This window comes from Rutilus rutilus (genome assembly GCF_951802725.1).
Source record: "Rutilus rutilus genome assembly, chromosome: 16".
In the NCBI taxonomy this organism is placed as follows: Eukaryota; Metazoa; Chordata; class Actinopteri; order Cypriniformes; family Leuciscidae; genus Rutilus; species Rutilus rutilus.
Window position 1 is genome coordinate 22,867,063 of NC_140224.1, and position 22,674 is coordinate 22,889,736.

General features: G+C 38.3%; 1 protein-coding gene across 3 annotated transcripts in view; it reads right to left on the reverse strand.

The window, feature by feature from the left end:
* The window catches only part of mkxa (mohawk homeobox a), an 80,890-nt gene that overhangs the window by 57,810 nt on the left and 406 nt on the right, over window positions 1–22,674 (reverse strand). For 2 of the 3 annotated variants that reach the window (XM_084434725.1, XM_084434724.1), the window contains exons 2-5: window positions 21,892–22,172; window positions 19,184–19,343; window positions 17,642–17,795; window positions 13,241–13,570 (exon numbers count right to left, since the gene is read on the reverse strand). In XM_084434725.1, the coding sequence (XP_084290851.1) occupies window positions 13,241–13,570; window positions 17,642–17,795; window positions 19,184–19,343; window positions 21,892–22,067 (820 nt within the window). In that variant the 5' untranslated portion in view covers window positions 22,068–22,172. Of the gene's footprint in view, window positions 1–12,372; window positions 12,728–13,240; window positions 13,571–17,641; window positions 17,796–19,183; window positions 19,344–21,891; window positions 22,173–22,674 lie in introns of those variants that run through there. The other variant, XM_084434726.1, reaches the window with a different exon arrangement.

The following is a 22,674-nucleotide window of genomic DNA, read 5'->3' on the forward strand; positions in this document are numbered from 1 at the left end:
GTTGTGCGATTGGTTTCTACTGACGACCACTAGCCTAACAAATAAAGACAACCTTCTCCCATTCCTCACTCCTAAATCATGGTTGGTAATGGTATCTAATCTTCTAAATAACACAAATCTCCTGATGATCAGGAATAGAGGAAATGAAGGAGAGGGAAGAAAAGATGTGAAGTCTCTAGAATATAAAAGAAAGAATCAGTAGAAAAAAGAAATGGGAGAATGAAAATGGCAATTATATCATTATAGAAATACACTATGCATGCAATAATGTTATACAGATCTTATATGGTGAATGTTTTTAATTTCTGAATTAGAATTCATTTAGATCATTTTTGTAATCAAGCATGACTAGGTGGTGTAACTGGACAAAAATGTTGTGAAAGTCACCATGAAATCAGAGAAAGCTGCAGGTTGGAGTAATGGGTGTGCCAAAACTAACCCCTACCCCACATCCCAACAGTCAGCTTTCACAACCAATTGTAAAGACCTTTTTGGCAGGCCAATTACTCCTACCTGCAGATACCCACACTTGTATTTTATGGAATATTTAAGTATTAATCTGTAAAAAAAAAAATTAAATGCATGTACCCTTGTAACCTTTAATCGAAATAACTTCTCCCTCTACAAAGGCATCTCTTTTCTGATGATGTGTTTACTTGCACGAGGACTCACATGAGATAACGGCAATAGCAAACCACAATGATCCAACGATCAATTCCCGATGGACAAAATTAAATCCCGCCCTATATTTTTCTTGTTTGTGAAGCCGATTTACTCGAATAAACATTACAATAGGTAAGAAAATATTATCACAACATTGACTAAAGTTGAAACCCTTGAAAAAATTCTTGAAAACATTTTTTTTACTATTACGTTACTATTTTAACATGTCATATTTCGGTCCCGTGCAGAATGAATCCAGCATTTATATGTAGATATCACTTCCGAAACTTAACAAAATGAAATTGGTCGTCGGTCTTCTAGCAGCATGAAGACCGGATTATACAGTTTAGGCTCGAAAGCAAGCCATGAACGCTCCCTTTACAATCACCAAATGCTGTCAGTTCATCGCGATCTCACAAAGTTCCGTTATAATCATTATAATTATAATACGTTATAAACTCTTACTTGCATTGTGTCGACGCTTTGCTAATGAGAGGTTTCGCAAGCCTGCGTAACTCAGCACTGACTCTGGCGTTTTTGAACGGTGGATTCTGACTTACTTAAACACCTCTGGTTGGCCATTGCGTTTAAGAGGTCAACACAACTCTGTGATTGGCTACATTGCTCGCCATTGCAAAAACACTTTGTAAATAGATACATTTGACGTTCTCCAGAGAGCAAACACAAAAATGCACTAGAGCGTTTGACAAATCTGTTTCACCAAATTAGTATAACAGTATCAACAGAGGGTGCTCTTGCTTGCATTTGAGGGTTCTTAGTACATTCCAGCACCCCCGTAGAACCGGGCCTGCTAAGGGGGCTTGTCCACATGCAACATCAAGCGACCTTCTTTAGAGAGCAGACTGTGACTCCACTCTCTCTCCCCCAGGAAAACACTCAGCTGAAAATTGGATGCGGACCTACTGGACCTACTGCAATTTCCAAATGCTGCTGCCTAAAACATCTAAAACTCAGATTTTTTAAAAACAATGGCAATGCCAAAAAAATTATAAATTCTCTATAAATCAAACTGTGCTAGTTATTACTATTTTTCTGGTGTTTTTTTTATTTTTTATTATCCTTTTTGCAGCGTTTGCTACTGAACGAAATTCTGACATGGCTCTGAGTCTGTTAGCTGTGAGTCAGGGGACTTGTATGATGCTCAATAAAACTGCTGCTAAAGAAAATCCCCAGTACACTTACCATCACCACAGGGAACAGGAAGAGAAAGAAAGAAGTGCTACAAATAAGACTTTTATATCTCTGCCAAGTACAGACACCTGCCATATATATATGGGCTTTGTTCACTACTCACTGCTGCACAAACCAACAATTGCTTTCAGTTATTCACACAAATACACACACACATAGCGTTACATAATACACACTGATGAACAAGAAATATAAAAATGCTTAAAGTGATAGTTCACCCAAAAAAAAAAATTAAAAACAATTTTTTTTTTTAAAAATGTTAATGAATATGACAATATTAATGCATTTTGGATTGGTAGAGCAAGTATGGGCTTGCTACTGCCAATAGATTGGGAGACACGCTGCCATAAGATATTCTGCTGCTGCATGAATAAGCATTAGGCCTACATAAATCCTGTTTAAATCTAGACAGGTGGAGTTGGGGGAAGTGGAGGGTTTCTCTGAAAACATCCTGCAGGGTCAGCTTACACTGAACCAGACAGTTTAAATGTTGAGAAAGTAAGCTCATTGCTGCAGGATCAGCAGAGCAAATTAGCTTGTGCCATGTAGTAATGATAATGCTTGCTGATTGCATGTAAGGACTTATTCAGCCTGTGTCCTCTAGAGTTTCATGACTGAACTAGATATTTATTTACTCATCCTCATGTCATTTTAAACCTTGTTTGACTTACTTTCCTGTATGGAACAAAAAAGAAGTGTGTTTATATTGTTTTTATCCATATAATGAAAGTAATTGCGGTCAAAATCCACATTGGACCCTTTTTTTTAAAATGTCTACTTTTGTGTTGCACAGAGGAAAGAAAGTCATACATGTGGCCTTCTCATTGTCTAACACAGAGAACACATTGATCTTTCTGTCCCTGGATTGCAAAGGTTTGCCAGAAGAACAAAACTTGAAATCAAGGGTAGCTTTGAATCGTTCATATATACAGTGGAATATGGTATGAAAACTCTATAGGGACGTTGTAGTTGAATGGACATTGGCGGCGTGGACGATTGTGTAAACTATTGCAGAATGGTCTGTTTCTGTGCAGACTCTCAATGAGCGATCACAACTGAGACAGAATGGCATCATGGTTGGCATGTCAAAGCAGACTGGGGCTGGAATTATACCTCCATCCATCCGTTCATTTGTTCTTTTGATCGTCCATCTATCAGCTGTTTGAAGAGAAGTGACAAATGGAATCTGGGCAAGATGTCATAGCTTTTTGGCTTCGGAGCCACGCAGATGAGAATGGAAAATACGTCAGTGTCACTCTGGTGACTGAGTGTGGCACGTACTGCTTTAAAGCCATTGAGACACATCCCGGCATGTAGAACAAAGAAAGGCAGTTATGAATTCAATAAGAAAACTTGCTAAAATTAGTGAACATCAGAAAATGGCTGGCGATGAATTTGTCACATTTGGAGAAATCAGAAAAGTCTGCTCTGTTTTCTCAAACCCATGACCATAATCCCTGCCTGTTTTTACTGATTTATAAAATAGCAGTCACATCTTTCACAGCCTTTAAAATAAAGGAGAGGAAAATTGGTTCTGCCCAAAGCAGACAGACATCATCAGTTCTTGGTGTCTCATTTTTACAACGGGCGTCCAATGTGTGCATGAGAAAAATGAACGTTGTTCTTTAATAATGTCATAGAAGGCCTGTGAATGATGTTAAGATGAAGCTGGCGTGTGTCGTCTCAGCTCTGCCAGCTCTTCCCTCACTGGCTGTCCGGGATGGCAATAATCAACATCCATGCCATCCCTCTGTCTCGCTCTCTCTTTTGAGCACGTCTCTTCTGGTCACTCTCTAGATAAATCCATCTCAAACAGTCTGAGTTTGTCTTTTGGTTTGCTTCCATTTTTCTGACTGTTTCCTGTGATCATCATTTCTGTTCTGTTTCTCTCTTCAACTCGTCTCTGACGTTCACAGGTTTTTTTTTTTTAAGCCTAATGTCTTGGTTCTTGTTTTCCCATTGCCTTCCCAGATCATACTTTTGGTTGAGGTTTCTTTCTCTGTAATGACCGTCTTTAAACAGCAGCCCCATTACTGACTCCGTTCTTCCATTCTCTCCATTCCATTCACGTTTATCAGTAATCGCTGCACTATAAATATCCATGATTTCTGGGTCAGGGTGGTTGGAAGAGGCATGAGGCCCAACAGAAGAGTGAAGAATGATAGTGATTCTTTGCACATGACATGTTCTCGTAATATTTAAAAACTCTCCCTGGTGAAAAACACAACAGTCTGGACACACTGTTGGACTTCCTTTTCTCTGAGCCTTTGAATCACAGCACATTAATCTGTGATGGATCAAACTGAGTTGAGGGTGCTGACATGTTCTGGGCTGTGAATTTGACTGGTGGGCAGAAAGAACAACCAAACAGTGGCAATACTGTATGGGGGTAAACAGGGTGAGAGAGAGACAGACCGAAAAGCATATTTCAGCATCATGGACACGGCCACTCATAAACCGTTAAAGCTCATCCTAAGACAGATTTTATTTCATACTTTTAGGATTTCTTTGGGTCTGCACAGCAGATGACAAACAATAACGGTCTGATCACGGCCAAAATAAAGCAGCTGCCACCAATGGCACTTACAGCTTCAGCATCAGTGTGTGAAATGTGTTAAATCTTGCCCTCATTTTGTATTTACCAGTCACCACAACAAAAACTCTACCAGCCAAATAACAGAACAGTCTGTACCAGGGTCACAAATTAACTGGGTTATGGGGAAAAATGCAACAGAAATTGACAAATGTTTCAAATGGGGGGTCAAAATGACCCCGTAGTCAACTAATCTGTTGTTTTATTGTGTTATGTAACATTATATTTAATAATATGCTACTTTAGGCCTATGTAGTGATGGGTTATAGGCAGGGGTGCACATGACTGGTGTGCATGCATGGTAAAAAATTAACAATGCACAGCAGAAAACGTGGAGGGAAGCGCTTTTGAGTTCCAACATTTTTGGGGACAGGGACAAGTTTACTTACTGGAGTAAGGTACATTTTTCTCCATCTCTGTTAAGATGGCAATCATGATGATAAAAGTGTTCATTAATTATTAGGAGTGCAACGGATCGCAGTTGATCCGTGATCCGTACGGACCAGTCCCCACGGTTCGGCACGCATGTGATTTGCGGATTAAATGCTAAGTTTAACCATCATAGTGTGAAAGTTTATCGTTTTGTCGTGTTTTACCTTGCCGATTTACACATTCAAATGATTTTAAACATGGAAGAAGAGGTGAAAATCCGGACTTGCATGCTGTTGTCTGTGCACGCATCCTCACACACCCAAAGCGCATGCACGCACGCAGAGAGAGAGAGAGTTTCAGACAGCGTTTGAACACTGAATTGATTCCTCTTTCGCGTTTACTTGCGCTTGAATGAACACATATACACACAAAATTGTGTCGAAATACCCTTCTTTGCAAGTATTTTCTCGGCTATGTCATAAGTGAACAGTTGAGAAAAAAATGTAAGTGTGTCAGAATATTCGGTCTGTGCATTAGATCTTAAAGTGACAACAGCCTAAAATTCTGCCTGTTGTCTGTGTCATTAATGTTAATAGAATTAAAAAAAAACATCATCATCATCATCTACCATGTTAGAGAGATAGGAAGAAAGTGAGGAGATGGTGAGAGTGATGACTACAGCTTGTAGGATAAGTGTGCCGCCTACAGTTTGAGTACCAAGCATCTCCAGGTGCTCCCTTGAGAACCAGACTAAAAATAGGTTGCAGACACTGCAGCTGTCTGATCATTTTTATATTCACTGTCTCAAACATATATTATGCTGTTGCATATGTAGCTATTTTGGGGTGTTTTTTCATAAAAATTAGTCAACTTTGAAAAACACATCACAACTCTGACAGGAGACAGTAGAGAGAGTCTGTCTGTCTATAGAAAAATTACAGTTAATTCAGTGTTTGTGTAATTATATCTTGTACATTTGTTTTATAGCTACTTTTCACATTAAAACAACAGATTAATTGTAGTATTTAACATAAATGGATGGCGATACACCTTAAAATCAATTCCAGGGGGGAAATATTTAAGCCCTTAAATGGAATATGTTAACCAAAAATGTTAATTCTGTCATCGTTCTGTCATCATCACACTCGTGTCGTTCCAAACTGGTATGACATTCTTTCTTCTGTGGAACATAAAAGAAGATTTTGAGAAATGTCTTTTTGGGAACGATCCCTTAACAACAGTTCATTTCTGACACTGGTCTGTACATGATCGAGGAAACGCTCTAGAAAAGAGTTTTTGTTGGCAGGTATATTTCATCATCTCTCAGAGGAATCCAGTCTTGACCATTAACAAGAGGTCATCCATTGGCTTCCTGTTCTGGACACGGACGTGTGGATCTGCTATTTGCTAATGGCTGGACGATTGATTCCGATCTCTCACCCTATCAGTCCCTATAAAAGTTGCACAAACAGACTTCAAACACGCTAGCGAGAGAACATAGCACACCACTGAGGTATTACAGACGGTATCTGCATCCTGACGTATTTCAGGAAGAGAGACAGAGGGACGAAGAGAAGGAGAGAGAGACGGGCTCATGCTGAAAGCATTTGCCTAAAGTATTATCAGACGTAGATAAGGCTCCATCTAGAACGCATCACAAACCTTTTTCAGCTCCAATAAAATTCAGTTTTGCTTCCAAAATGGAAAAACAATTAAAAGCAAGCAACTTTGGAATCATTGCAAATGATTTTGCCAAATGGAAAATCTTGTTTTGATCTCGTATTACATGTTTCTTTTGCAAGTTAATTCTGCCCAGAGATGACAACAGAATTGCTTTCAACCGCAACCTCAGGGAAAAAACAGTGAGTGTAATATAACAATGTTTGAAAGTGTTTTCTGAACTAAATAATGATTGCAGACTTGATCCAGAAAATACATAGTGAAATGAATTGCTATGATGTTCCTTCAACTTCAAGGTTCGCTCACACGCACATTCTCTCTCTTTATCATGTGCTCTTTGATTCTCCGATTTCTATTTTCATCTGTTAATCTATTCTTGTGAAACTGCCTCTTTTTGTTTTCCCCCTTCACACAAAACTTTACTTTCCAAGTTAGACAAAAACACACAGGCCCTGCTGTACTCTTTCTGATGCTCTGAGTCTTCCATTTTATAGCCATTAGGTTCTCCACACTCATCTAATAGTCTCCCATTCATTCGCTGTTTCTTTCCTCCTGTCTGCTATCTATTCTCACATGAAAGCTGCCAGAGCAGTGTGTGTCTGTTTACACCTCTCCTCCGTACAGTCATCACAATTCACATACACTCACTTTTCAAGTGTGGCTCGGACTATTTGCAATTCGTCACGATATATTGCTCTTGAGCTTCAGCAACAGTTTATACACAGAGCGGTGCCGAGAGACTAAGAATTCAGTTTTTGGGGAAAGTTTTGAACTTAATCAAATAAGTTACAAATGGCTCCAAAAACTAGATTATAAAAGATGGATACACCAACAGTGTCTGGATACACGCAGAATATTGTAATAAAATAATACATTTATTAATGCTACAAAGAGGATGCTTTTCAAGACTCGTATTATAAACCAACTGAGAATATTAATAAAAACATGAATTAAAAAGGTTTTTATATTTAACTCGTTTATAATTTTCATAATGATTATTTATCATAATTATTCATTATACTGTTAAAAAATGTATATATTAAATGTAAAGCCATGAAAATACTATTCCAAAAAGCTAGTGGTTCTCTTAGTATTGTGAGCGTCTCTCTAATTGTCGATATCCATTTGAGTTGTACATTTTCTCATTATTGTGCATTGCAGTTTTCCCCTTCTCTTTCACAATACTTCACCTTGCATCCCTCATTTCCAGCACATCTCTCCTTTCTTCCTCTCCTTCTCCCTTCTACCTTCATCTTTCTTTTCTCCACCTTTCCCTTCTCTCAACATTCTCTCCTCTCATCCTCTGGTGATGGATGATGAGATCCCATCCTGACAACTGCAACCCAGAGTCTGAAACAAATCTTGAAATGACCTCAACACACCTGTCTGAAAGTTTCTAGTATGCCTGTAAGAGCTTGAGTCGCTGCTTCAGGTGTGTGTGATTGGGGCTGGAGCTGAACTCTAGCAGGGGTTGTTTATTCTGCTTCTGCATATTACATGCAAAACAGTTTTAAACAGCATTTTGGCAATTATTTTATAATTATCATTAATGCAGCTCATTATATTATAATCCATCCCTTGTCCAAAGTAAGGGTTGTGGCCTTGTGGGGATGCTGGGGCCTTATATTATATTAATTTATTTTTATTTGAAATCGTGACCAGTTATAGGGCCTAAAATATATAATTTACCTTATAAATTCAAATATATTTCAACTTACAGTTTTAATGTTGATTTAAAAAAGGCCATGGGAATGTTATCCCAGACAGCAACAAAGTGTCGGCCCAGATCCGGCCCACATCTGGTACACGTGGAATTCACTGTGTATGTATGAGAATGTGTTATTATATATTTACTACTAAAATAACTCAATCTAATGGTGAAGTCTAATATTACAGTATTGAAGTTAGAGATGAAATAAAGATGTTTTCATAAGTGTTTTCTGCCGTTTGAGATGTGCACAGTAGAGCTGGATCAGTCATTGTCCTGCTGCTCTGTGGTCAGCAATCGTAAATCCCACAGTTCAGCATGTACTCTTTAAATGACATATCCCTGCCAGGCTGTTTCTCTAAATTACACATCCCTCCCCCGGCACTGTATGTCTCTGTCAAACAACGCTAAAATATGTTAGCCAAAGCATGTCGTGCTTTGAGAGTCTGATACCATTAAAAAGTTTGAAAGTCTCTCTTACTCTCAATGTTTTTATGTAGCCTACTGTATGTGGTTGGATGTGTAGTACAACTGCAAAAACAGCAATAAAAGTGTGCTGCATGTTTCCAGCTGTACACACACGGCTGTCAATCATCAGATGAACAGCAGGCCCTGCACATTAATAATGCCTGAATTTACGTGCTCCCACTCTGTTGCATGTTTAGGGTGAATTGCTCACCTACTGTACCTCTGAATGCAGTGAGGCTGGCCTGGAATGTGCTCTGATGTTTGTAAGTTGGAGAGATTGTACTTTTCTTGGACAATGACTTTTTAAAGTATTTTCCTTTGGTGGCTTTAGTCCAGTGAGTTTGCAGGACTCTTATAAGTGACTGGCACCTATGAGCCCCGGTGGCCTTGTCAAGCCTCTCTGTTTTCATTTAACATATTTCTGCCTCCTGTCTCGGTTTAATGTCCACTGACCTTGAGAAAGAAGGTCTTTTCATGTCGTAAAACACAGGTGACATTTTTGGTTCTGTGAAGAAATATTTCCCACAGAGCACAGCTGACACACTAAAGCACAGCAAAAAGACTGATTGGAAAAAGAGAACCATCAATTTTCTGGATGTTTTTTTTTTTACTCTTATTACAGATCACAAAAATATAAAGAATTTCTCCTTTTTATATTGCTGGGCATTGGAGGAGAATGCTTAACAATATAAAAACTGAACTTTATCATATCACCACCATAGCGTTGTCTCCCATATCCAGCTTTAAATAAATGGCAAAAGGACTGGTTCACACTGCAGTTTATTCTGGACAAAAACCCCATACTTGTACGCAGTATGATGGAAGCGTCTGACTGACTTGTAAATCAATCAATCCATCACTTTTTTTATGTGGCTTTTTTTTTCTTAGGGGTTTAGGGAACATTTGGCGGAACTTTTCTGCTATATATTTATAGAAGTACATTTAGTTAAATTGCTCAAACACAACCATAATCATCTAATTTAGAAGAAATCCTCATAAATATCCTCAATACAACACACCATTAAAAAATTTGGGGTCTATAAGATATTTGAATGTTTTTGAAAGAAGTCTCTTATGCTCACCAGGGCTTTTTTTTTTTGATCGAAAATAAAGTAAAAATCATAATTTTGTGAAATATTATTACAATTTAAAATAACTGCTTCCTATTTTAAAATGTAATTTATTTGTGTGATGGCAAAGCTGAATTTTCAGCAGCCTTTGCTCCAGGCTTCAGTGTCACAAGATCCTTCAGAAAATCATTCTAATATGCCGAATTTAGTGCACAAGAAACATTCCTCATTATTATCAATGCTGAAAACAGTTGTGCTGCTTAAATTTTTTTGTGGAAACCATGGTAAAAATTTTTTTACAGGATTCTTTGATGAACAAAGTTCAAAAGAACAGCATTTATTCACTTTAATTAATGTATCCTTGCTGAATAAAAGTATTACTTTCTTAAAAAAAAAAAAAAAAAAAACGTATTGACCCCAAAATTGTAATAGGTAGCATTTCAAAAACCCTCAGTCAGATTTAAATATTGAAATATATATCACTTTCATCTCATTCATTTGTTTACTGAAGCATATCATATGTTCATAAACCCCTCAACTGACACATAAGTTACAATAACTGGATCACAAGGACCCTGTTGAAAGCAAAATGAGGACAAATAACATCGCTCTAGAGTAAACGGTGCTCTTTCTTTGCGGCTTATGAGATTCCTGCACAACCAGCCTCTGATGCAACCTGTGAAAATACAGCTAAAGCGCTAGACAACGTTCTGAGAAATATTTTCCTGCATGCTCTCACTTTACTGCGAGCTCTCATCTGCTCTGAGAGTGCGGCATATTGATCTATATCATACAGGACGGCCCTAAACCCAATACCACGCATGCAGGGAAAACACGGAGTGAGATTCCTGCCATTAAATATCCCATTAAAGTGCAATTTGACATAAAATCCCTGGCATGCACCCTGGAATTCTCTCGCTTCTTGTTTTCAATGAAACTCCCATCAGGGTTCCTGTTGCGCTTTATTTCGTATTTTTCTTACACAATGGCCTCTTTAGTTTTCCATCAGAGGGTTTGAGGCTTAGCTGGCCCGACAGCTCCTTTGCCACGTCTGATCTCTGAAACTTCAAGTGAGGAGTGATAGAAAGGAGGAGAGAGCTCCTTTAGATCCAATTTGTTCCATTAAGCTACATTTAACCGGTGGATTCTGAGATGCCACTTTGGTTTAAAGACGTCTGGGCTAAAACATTAGCAGCTTGGCTAACACGGTGTAGAGACAGACAGACAGACATCTGGTTTAGAAAAAAGTAAACAGAGCATAGTTCTAAAATTTCATCCGTATGCCATATTAATCTGAAACTTGAGGAATGTTTGTATGAAGATATTCTGGAACGCAGAAAGAAAAAAAATGGAAGGAAAGTGAATAGCAGAGAATAAAAGAGAGAGAAACCTTAGGAGGAAATGATGCAAACCCCTTTTCTCCAGTAATAAGATTGAGTGACAAATTCAATATCAGTTTAATTCAGCGTTTATTGCTGTATTTCATTCTGATTGATCCCTTATTCGCTGTTGCACAATTGTTGCTGTGTATGATCCTGTGCTTCTAAACCTTTCTTCTGGCATATACTCGCACGCAAAATGACAAACAGACCATCTACCTGACGAAGCCATCAGAGTCCTTAGCCAGGAAATGGTATTTACCATGAAAGCCTCATAAATATCCATTAAGAGTATAACTGCGTTTAGGAAAGAACCGATTAAAGATGAAATAAACAACAAAACACACTAAAGCTCTTTCTCATTGTCTCTCTCAGCAGGTGTCTACACAAGCAACCTCGACTTCACATAGCGCACAGGGAGTTTAAACGTCGGTCCAAAAGGTAGTTAGCAACAGCTTTTGGGTTCGAAGAGAATTCCAGCATTTTGTTCCTCAGCTCCGAGATAATGCAAACCATGTTTGTCAGTAAGAAATGGCAAAATAAAATGAGAAACAAAGTAAAACAAAGACTGCACGGCGAGATCCGAGAGGCTTGATGTGAACAACAATATGTAAGCGAAGAAGTGAGGAGCAAACAATGTTATCAGTTATGAATCCTGTCTGGACAAAGACGCAGTGTCCTGACCTGAAGAAACCCAGCGGTTCCTTATCGAGGAGAAGAGAGCGAACACATGCGCTCGCAGGCCTTAGTCGTCGACACAGTATCTCACATAAATTCCTACGAATGATCAATAGGGGCTGACATTCTTCCAGATGATGATGAACAGGGCTTAAATAATTGCCAGAACTCTCCTGAAGCATATTTGTCATTTTGGATTGTCCAAAAGATTTGTGATAACATCACAAACACCTGGAGGACTTGAACAGCACATGGGAGCAAACACAGCCGACTGTGAGACTGCAGACGCTCCCTGACGTGATACTCCGAACCAACGTTGACCTCAAACAGACGAGTTAGAGAGTCCTAAACTATGGTGGAGCTTGCCTTTTTTTGTTAACTGAGAAAGCCTGGGTTAGGTGAAAGCTCTAGAAAGCGAATAAAGCCTTTATCAAGCAGCTGCAAAGAGGGTAATTGACACAAAATGCCAATTTACTTACTTATTATATGCTGTTTATTTTCCAAATACTCTCACTAAATAATACAAGTAACGCTACCATACACAAATTTGGGGTCGGTAAGATTGTTTAATGTTTTGGAAAGAAGTCTCTTATGCTCACCAATGCAATGCTGCATTTATTTGATCAAAAATACAGTAAACATGGTTTGAAATAATGGTTTCTCTTTATATAGTCTATATTTTAAAATATAATTTATTTTTGTGGTGGCAAAGCTGAATTTTCAGCATCATTACATTTCTTATTATAATCAATGTTGAAAACAGCTGTGCTGCTTAATATTTTTGTCCCCTAACCCTAAACCTACTCCTAAAACTACCCTCATGAACGCTGTTTTGATCAGAGACTTCTCATTTCTTTGCAGTTGTTGACATGAACTCAAAACGTCGTTGAATGTGTGTGTGATACTGAAAAAAAGAATGAGAAAGAGAGCATGAAGATGGAGGAGAGAGAATAACTGTCACAATGATTAAAGAAGTAATGATAGTTAATGGGCTGAAGACTAAACCAGTATGAGCTAAGTTTACTCTACAGTACGTTCTACTTCATTGCAAGTTCAAATCTAAACTTGCATGACCTAAAACGTTTTATCAAAAGTACAAAGCATAATATAAAAGCACAAATTCTTTGAACTATTGAACTGCAATATTTTTAACATACTAGTATTTTCATACTATTAAAAACATATTTACAAATGTCAAGATTAAATGAATGATTTATATGTGTGAGAGAGAATAGAGAAACAAATGACCCCTCTGTGACTCTACTTGTTGTAGAACAAGAAGCCAAAATCATACATGGATTCAAGCACAGCTGATACTGGGCTGATGAAACTGCTTCAAGATGCCCTCCTTCCTCTCAAAGAGCAAGAGAGACACACACACGGAGAAGGAAAGAATGTAAGACTGGCAGCAGCTCACCAGTCCTGTAGATAAAGTTGGCTTCTGCCTCTGAAGAAGATGGTGATAGCAGGTCTTCATCATACTCATTAGAGCTGAAAGAGCCTGAGTGGTTCCTCCTCCGCGCGTCCATTACGCCGTTGGCCACCATTACGTGACGGAGCGAGTCGTTAAGGTAACGGTGCAACAGGCTGCTCTTGTATTTGGGTGGCGACACATAGTCATCAGACAATGATGCGTCCGCAGCTGCTCGAAGACCCGCCCCCACGGCACCACCTTCCTTCTTGATGACGCTCTGGTACATCGGCTTATGAAACTCCCCGACCTGGGCCCGTGCTGCTGGGTCAACATCTGGATGTGATGCAGGATACATGAAAATATGTCAATACAAATTTGGGAAGACAATTGGCGAAAAAAAAAGAGAGAAGTGAACTATAAAACGTCAATATTTTGATGTCCTGCCCTCTACACCTTCCCAGCAGGGAGAGACAAGGTCTCATTTTCATTTTATCACCCTTCTCTTCTGCATGACCCCTCCAGCACATAGAAAACTCTTACACTCCTTAAAAACACGGGCCTCCCAAATGCAACTGAGTGTGTAAGATCAAATTTGGTGCTGAGAGACTGATTACTGCTATACAGAGGGTGAAGTAGAGAAGGGTTGGATCTTTGAGCCTTCAATGGCCTCATTTGAGAAAGTATCAAAAAGTTAAAATCTATTCTTAGAAATACAAAAATGTATGCAAAATATGAAATATGAATATTTCAAATATACGCGATAAACTAAAATGTGCAAAAAAAGTAAGAGCAAACATTTCGTTGCTTGAAATAAATGGCACCTACACTACCGTTTAAAATGTTGGTGTAAGATAAAAAAAATAAAAAAAAAAAAAATCAGCAAAGTGACCGTAAAGATAAATAACTTTAAAAGAAAGTTTAGTTTCATTCTGATTTTTGGTAACAAAACTAATAAAAGTATCATCTTTCTCATCAAAACCCTTTGGACATTCCAATATCATATCTCAGCCTCGGAGAGAGTGTGTTCAGTTGATCTTTCCTTTCCGTTGATCATTCTTTAAAAAAAACACCCTATCATTCATCTCATATTATTTGCTCAGGCACCTGTAGTCCCATCAGTGATTCAATAACGGACATAAATGAGAGACATAGACATGTTTTATTACTGGATGATTTATGAGACATGCCTTTGATTTTTTTGATTTTAGAAAACTAACTATAAGGGGCATTGATGCTGATTGTAATACAACAGCAGTTGGAAGTTGAAAGTTTCTCTCAGATGAACAATGTAACAATTACAAAAGTTAATACTTTTGTTATCAACTGTCAGAATAAAATCAGACCATTTTTATTTATCTCTTGACTTGTCCTTGCGGTTTTCAGCCCACTTTAAAGGGATAGTTCACCCTAAAATTAAACTTCTGTCATATTTTACTCTCCCTCAAGTTGTTCCAAACGTGTATGAATTTGAGGGTGAGTAAATGAGGAATTTTCATTTTTGGGTGAACTATCCCTTTAACACATGTAAGTCTTCAGTAAAATCTATATAATCATGGACTCTCAAATTCCTTTGAATTAGCAATTTCATGTGTGTGTGTGTGTGGATTCTTTTTTGGTTTTGATTTACTCATTTGAGAAGGTCCACGGGCCAAATTAGAGCATTTAGAGCCACATCACTCACTCCACATCCTTAAAGTCAACATTTTTTAAAGATTGTTTTAGTGCACCCTTATTGTATACTACCTTGACAACCATTCCATAATGCAGGAAACAAAGGTAAACACAGTGGAGTTCACACAAACGCAATATTTCCTAGGATACAGGGTTAGGATTGCGTGAGTGAATGCCTCCTAAGTGAGCTAGGATTTCACTGCAAGGCTCTATCTTGACTCAAATGTGTGAAGAGTGTGTCTGAAGCTTAGATCTTCTGTGTAGCACATAATTACTGAGCTCAGACACGGGAACGACAGACCTGATGAAACGTCTGCGCAACAAAACTTTCCCTCTAAACAACTGAGACATTTCGTATGCATAGTAAACAACTTGTACCATGTTACATGATGTGCTTGTATAATCACAGTTCACAATATTTGAGTGAATCCCACAGAAAACATGTCAGAAGATAAGAACATCTTTTTTTTTATAACATCTCACTTCATTTCTTTACTTTTGACCTTTTTGGTTTCATTATGTGTTGGTAATTCTCATTGTTCTCAAAAGCGAATCGTACTAAAATAGAGACATTTAGTACTACAGGCAAAAAAATAATTGTGAAATATACTGTTTATTTCCATTCTTTATTTCTATTCTATTTTATTTCTCAATGTGTGTTGTGACCAAGAGATAATTCAAATATGTACAGCAAGACATATATTTCAATAGCCAAGGTTTTTTGAGCAACAAGATTTAGCTCATCAAAATATTTCCTGAAATACCTGATGGAACTGCTAATTATTGATAAAATTCCGCAAGTGTCAACACAATCATTTTCCGTTTAAGTTGAGCACATAAAATTCTATGACAAGTTTAGATTTGACCAGAAGGTGAAGGAATTAGAGGTCAAAGGTTAAGCCAGGCTGCTGACACGGCTTGTATGCTATTCAACAGTGTAAGAAAAGCGGGGAGTTATTTGTAGGATGAGACAGATGTGAGAGGCAAAGACTGGGCATTCCTCTTCTAACCACAGAGTGTGTGTCCTTCTCCAAGACATCTAATCAAGGCACCAAATACAGTGTGTGTGTTTGGAGGCCACTGTTAAGCACAGGGGGATGATAAGCGTTCTGACCGAACGTCTAAATGACTGAATTGTGTGCGGATGCTTATGTTAAGCAATGCGGCCGACAAACATGCAGTCTGTCAGAGAGCCAACAACATCCCTGCAGTTGTAACGCCTGAGCATGTGAATTAGAGGGAAAAAGAAGGAAAAACGAGAGAACTTTAGATAGTAAGCTAGGATGTTTTTGTGTTTATGCATGTAAGTGCAAGATTGTGTGTGAGTGTTTGTGGTTGAGTCCTGACGCCCCATTGTGGTGTGTTAATCACAGCGTGCATGACTGTCTGTGGGCCTACGCGTCTGTCCGGTTCACTTAAACACAGAGGAGGATGAACACACGAACACTGCGCTCGACATACCCCGACCCTGATTTATGGCTCGGCTGCTATACGATGCTATAAAAATGTTTGGAGTGTTGCACTGACTGTAATAAAACATCTGCGTTTAAGCACGCTGTCTGGTCTGTTTCAGCTACATGCTGAATGAAACCCCAAGCAGTTTCTTATAAATACCACAACACTTTATACCAATCAAATTTAGCACCAGGATAGGTGAATTTGTTTGTGCTTGTTTGTTTTAAAGAGCAGGTTTGCTTGCACATTGTGTTTGTGTATATTCTCAAGCAGTGATTAACAGTGTTTATTGCAATATCTCTGCAACACATGTATGACTAAAAATGCACATTCCTAAAGGAACAGTTCATAAACAAAAATCCCGTCGTCAATTACTCACCCTCACTGACTTGAAAGAAGATATTTTGAAGGATGTTGTGATTGTTTTTGTCCATACAATTAAAGACAGCGGGGTCCAAAACAATATTGACTTTCATTCTTTCTTTTTTTTTTAAAGATCTTCTTTTGTGTTTGACAGAAGAAAGAAAGTCATACAGGTTCGGAACAACATGAGGGTGAGTAAATAATGACAGGATTTTAATTTTTGGTTGAACTGTATGTATGATTCAACACTATATCCACCACAACAACTTTGTGATGACATGTCCCCCCCAATTTTCTTATTAGTGGTCAATTAATATGCATATTTCAGTGACTAATTGTTAAACTTTACATTCAGAAAAAAGGGACAGTTCACCAATGAAGGTTGAGTTTTACAGTGGGGTCAAAAACAACATTGGACCCCATTGACTTTCATTGTATTGACAACAAAACAGAGAAATATATTAAAATATCTTCTTTTGTGTTCAACAGAAAACCACACAGGTCTGGAACAACATGAGGGTGAGTAAATCATAACAGCATTTTCAATATTTGAATATTTGGTCTCACATTAAACTCAAACAAACTGGGAGAGATTTTTTTAACCACTCGTGTACTGTTTGAAGCCATTAACATTCTCAAATAGTTGGGGAAGGCTATTCCATGCTAAGTCACTTTATAGTATTTGTGCAATTCTTGCTAATTTCCTGACCAGAGATTTCTAATTAAAGTGGTTAAGACCATTAAAAGACCGATAAATATTTTGCCATTTTTGGCTTGTTAATCTTTTACATATGGTCCCCCACACTGTTAAATATTAAATATCCTTGGTTTCAGCATCACATTGACACCTCTGTCTCTTGATAAATACAGTGTAAGAATCTTTAGGCTAGGTTGTTTTATGTGATTGTGTCGTACCATCAGAGCAGGAGTCGTCACTGCTGACGCTCAGTCTTTCCGCGTTGCCCTGGACGTATTTGTTGTAGAGTTTGATCCTAAGGGCCCAACTCAAATCAGGCTGCCGAACTGTGTTCTTCAGCCGCCGTCGAGCATTTGCAAACCAGTTAGACACCTGTGAAAAGAAGGAGGGTGTTGAAATGGTATTGAGGAAAGTTTGACCAATAAATAAAAAGAATTCTGAATGCTCGAAAAAGACACAACAAATCTTTTTAACCCGTAGGCCAATCTTTCATTGATTCAGTTTTTCTCTCCTCTGTATGCCTATAAGTATCTGACAAACAGACATGCGTGTTTGGACTAAAAGACCCAGAGTGTTTATTGGGACACTATGAAAACCAATAGGCTGATGCCACATGCAAATATCCTAGGAACACTGTGACCGTAACATTACTAAAGTTACGTTGATGAAGACCTGGGTGCTTATTCTGGCTTCTGCCACCCTCACCTAATAATATTCCTTTTCCTCTGCCCGACGTCTGTCTTTTTGCAATAAAAACATTCGCCCCAGCCTTCTCCATTTCACAGAGACCAGAGACCATTAGATGTTATACTAGGAAAACTTTTCATGCCTGATACACTTCAAGCCACTTATGACAGGCATTGTGCTGGGGCACTTCTTTGAAAAATGTTATTTAAGCCCTGAGTTTCCTGACCTCTGCTTTATATAAAGTTCTCAAAGGCCAACAGCCATATTTTTCCTTTTAAACAGGTCAATGGAGGCCAGTAGTTTTTGGAGAAAGCATTGAGGTATCATACGATCAGGGCCGGTGCCGGGGCCCTCCTCTTCCCTCCCCGCCGAACGCGAGCAAATCCGAAAGCGATTACAAATATATGAAATGCATGCATTTACTGAACGTGATTTCGGCAGCCCCTCTGCATACGATGTGGTAGCAGAAATACACTAGCAATGAGAAAAGTTCAGGTGTATCTTTGATCCTAAAGTTTGGAGATTTGTTCAGTCACAAAAGTCTAAGATTATTTATCCATTAAAATTGAGCATCAGTTTTGTGTTTGTCAGTCCTTTTTCCATATTGCAGTGCAGTGTGCTCACTTTTTTTTTTTTTTTTTTTTTTTTTTTTACAAATGGCTCCTTTTCATGATTATTAGAACCAGATAAAAGTTTTAGGGTCATCCAGAAGAGCATCTCCAGGCTGAGCCAATTCTTAACAAATTTAGAGAACATGTTTATGTCTTCATGTGTATATACAGAGACACAGACTGAGACAGATATGTACACAGAAACTGACACAAACTGGAAAACGCATATGTGAAGAGTTAAACACAAGCCATGTGTCTCTAAATTTAAATATATATATTGGCTAAACAATAAAAAAGAGGAAAATATTTTCTAGAGTAAACCTGAATTTGCTTGCAGCTTGTGTTTGGAATGAACACCTGCACCTTCATCTTATTGGAAAAAGAAAACTGTCATTTTAATAATCCTTCTGTCAAGAACCAGTAGCTCTTGGTAGCACGCTTATGGAAAATGAACTTACTCACCTGCACAAGTGTCATTTGCGAGCCAAGCGCGAGAAGAATTTTCTCTGTTTTAGTGGGGTAAGGATTGTCCCGGTGTTTGTAGAGCCACTGTTTCAAAGGCCGGGCCATGTCCTGCAGAGCTTGCCGTTTATGCCGTACCTTTCCTGGGTTCTGACGAGACCTGTGAAAAAAAAAAAAACAAGGCTACATAAATCTCATGACAATCACGTAAGACTTAAGAGTGGGCACTCATGTGGAGAAATTCCATAGGATTGATTTATTACATATTTTCCACAGAAAGAATGGTATTTTTGTTCTAACTGACTTCTCTTTTATTGCCAGGAAATGACAGGAAAAGAATCTATAAAGCAATATAAAAATAGTAAAAAAATAAAATAATTACTGAACCCTTATTTGTATTATTATTAGTTTGATGATCAATATGAAATCATAACCTTCTATATCTAAAGGTAACATGCCAGCATGCAGTTAGCAGACCAATAAGCTCAACAAGTTTTACAAGTTTTTTTAATGTTACAATTGAAAATATGCGTAAAAATGCGTTTAATTTTCAGAGATATCGTAAGGGTTAATAGTCTTACACGAGGGCTTAATTTACGGTCATGCGCTGTGAAATGAGCATCATGCTATAATTAACTCTCCCCGTGAATGATTTTCTTGGCTGCAAAACGCAAAGACAATGCACTTAAATAAATGCATGTAATCCAACATACACATCATACACATGTGCTATGTACTCCGATAGTGACTGTAACAGTTTGAAAAAACTTTACTGAGAGGCAAGAAAGCTTGCAGAAACGAAATGTATAAAAGTCTTGACAGTTACTTTTATTCTCAATCCACGCTAAACATCACAAACTTTCTTTAATAGTTCTGTGCGCGTAAAGAGGGTTTTAATTAAAAACCATATTTCTGTAAAGAAATGTTTTTGAGATGACAATACAGGTTCTTCAGATCGGTATGATGGTGTCCTGGGACAGGGTTTCCTCAAAGAACTAGAGAGTAAAATGTTATTTGTGGAACTTAAAAAAATGTTCTCCTCTAGCATCAGGCTGTTAGTGGGGTTTTCTTCTAATCGGAACCGTTATTTTCAAGAGTGAACAGAAGCTGGTTATTTAAACCTGTAGATGTCAGTATGGCGCTGTTATATCACCCTGTTATCTTCCAAAAACCTGACTGCACATTTAACATATTTTCCCCCAACGCTCCGAGGTTCATGTTCAGCAAATATTTTCCTTGTAACCCAGATCTGTATTAACAACCTAAAGAAGTTTTTTTTCCTCCCTGTTCTCGATATCGGCGACACACACCTCTGTGTTTATATTAATAATTTTCATTAGCAGTGATATTCCCCTGGAGGCGAGCAGAGCGGCTGTAGTGTTATCCTATTGGCTCCGCTTACTCGCGCAAACGGACTTTCAATAAGCGCGAGCCAGACGCACCCGCAGCGGAGGATGTTTGCACAAGTTTTTCACAAGACATCACATTTAGCTTCGGTGTTGCTGTGTATCGCAGTCGTATAATGAAGCACTGTGTTGTCTGCAAATAAAAAACAGGTTGAGGTAAACAGCTTAGGGCGGTGAGGCTGAACGCGCTGAGTTCGGAGGGCAAAGATGACATGGTTTCTTCTTGCGCCCTCACTACAAAAATATTCGTGATTGACTGGACCACACATACAGTTGAAGGGAATGTTTATTTATTAGAAACAGACATGTACGTGTTTTAAATTCGCTACCGAACACGAATGACCTCATGTACCCGAACGACAAGCCCCTGCTAATTCAGCACCATCGACAGCGACTTAAATGAATTGTGAATATTAATTTCCTGCTATTCTCTTTTTGAAACCTCAACGTATCCTAGATAAGAAAGCGGCGAACAGGCTGTGAATTCAAACCAGATGCTCTCTAACCACAACTGAGCGCAAAATCTATGGAAAGAAAACAAAAAAAGACTATGAAAAGTCAAACAGTTGGACGAGCCACTGCTTTTCACCGCTGGCCTTAAAATTGAACAACTTGATGTTTACCTTTAATACGGTTATGTGCTGTCACGCGGTTAAAAGCATTAACAGCGTTAGAATGACCACATATGATTTAAACAGGCTTTCATTTATGTGTTAATGTGCTAAGTATCTTACCATACTTAGGCTAATTATTCCGTCATGAAAGATAAATGACGTGCAAAGCAGTAAATACTGCAAAAAAAAAAAAAAAAAAAAAAAATGTATAAGTACTATTTTATTCATTTATTCACCCTCATGTTGTTCCAAACCTGTACGAGTTTCTTTGCTCTGTTGAACACAAAATGAGATATTTTGAAGAATTTTAGTAACCAGACAGTTGACGGGAAAAAGCCATTGTAGGGGGGGGGCTACCGTCAATGCCTGGTTACTAACATTCTTCAAAATATCTTCATTTGTGTTCAACAGAACAAAGAAACTCTTACAGGTTTGGAACAACATTGGGGTAACATTAGAGTAAATGGTGACAAAATATACATTTTTGGGTGAACTATACCTTTAAGCAAATCGAGATAAATAGATGGAAACAAAGATGTTAGCTACTTGATGGAACATGATTAAAATATTTTACAGTGCATCTTTGAAATCATTCATTTGCAGTATTATAAGTGGAAGTTTATGGAGTAAGCATGTTCATGAACCTCTGCCGTACATTTTACAAGCGACACTGAAGTTTCTGACATACCCGGATCTCCTGTGCCGGATGGCTGAGCTGTCTTTGATGACTGGGCTGCTGGAGAGCAGGTCCGGATGCTGTCCATCTATCACCTCTAAATAATTTCGACTGCTTCTTTCCACCTCATTCGCCTTCTCTTCGAATAAAACCTGGCTACTTAACTTATTAAACACAATTGTGTTCATCTTTGGTATATAAGTCCTTCTTTCCTCCTGTGTCAGTCCGCTGAAAGCGCCTTGGCCGCCGTGGGGATGTCCTACTCAACGGAGCCGCTGCGCCTTGACAAAATCCTGTGAAACAGAATAAAAGGACACTTGTCTTCACTATCATTCCTGAGTTGGCCCAAACACACATTTGTAAACATCATTTTCGGTAGGTGAAGACTGCATTAAATTTAATAGCCTAAGATCCCCTCAGCCAAAACAAAACACGCAAAACTCATTAAGCGCGTGAGTCTGAGACAGGCTCGAGTGAGGAATATTGACGGAATTTATATGTTTGAAACTTCTGTACAGTTTAGGCAAACTCGCATTACATTTAATGTGTTCAGAATGAATGGTGCGTGTTTGACACTGGAATGTATACAATGTTGCGTTGACCGGTCTATTTCATAGACATGAATAACAAAACGTGTCTGTAAGGTAGGCTACATTTTGTAGAAATGTTAGTTTTTTTTTTAATCAATGATGTGATAAAAGCGTTGTAACCGCACTTATCCATTTTTACATTTATTTAGGCTACATTCCTATGGAAAGAGGAAAAGATGTAGGACAAATCCATTGAGAGCGATGG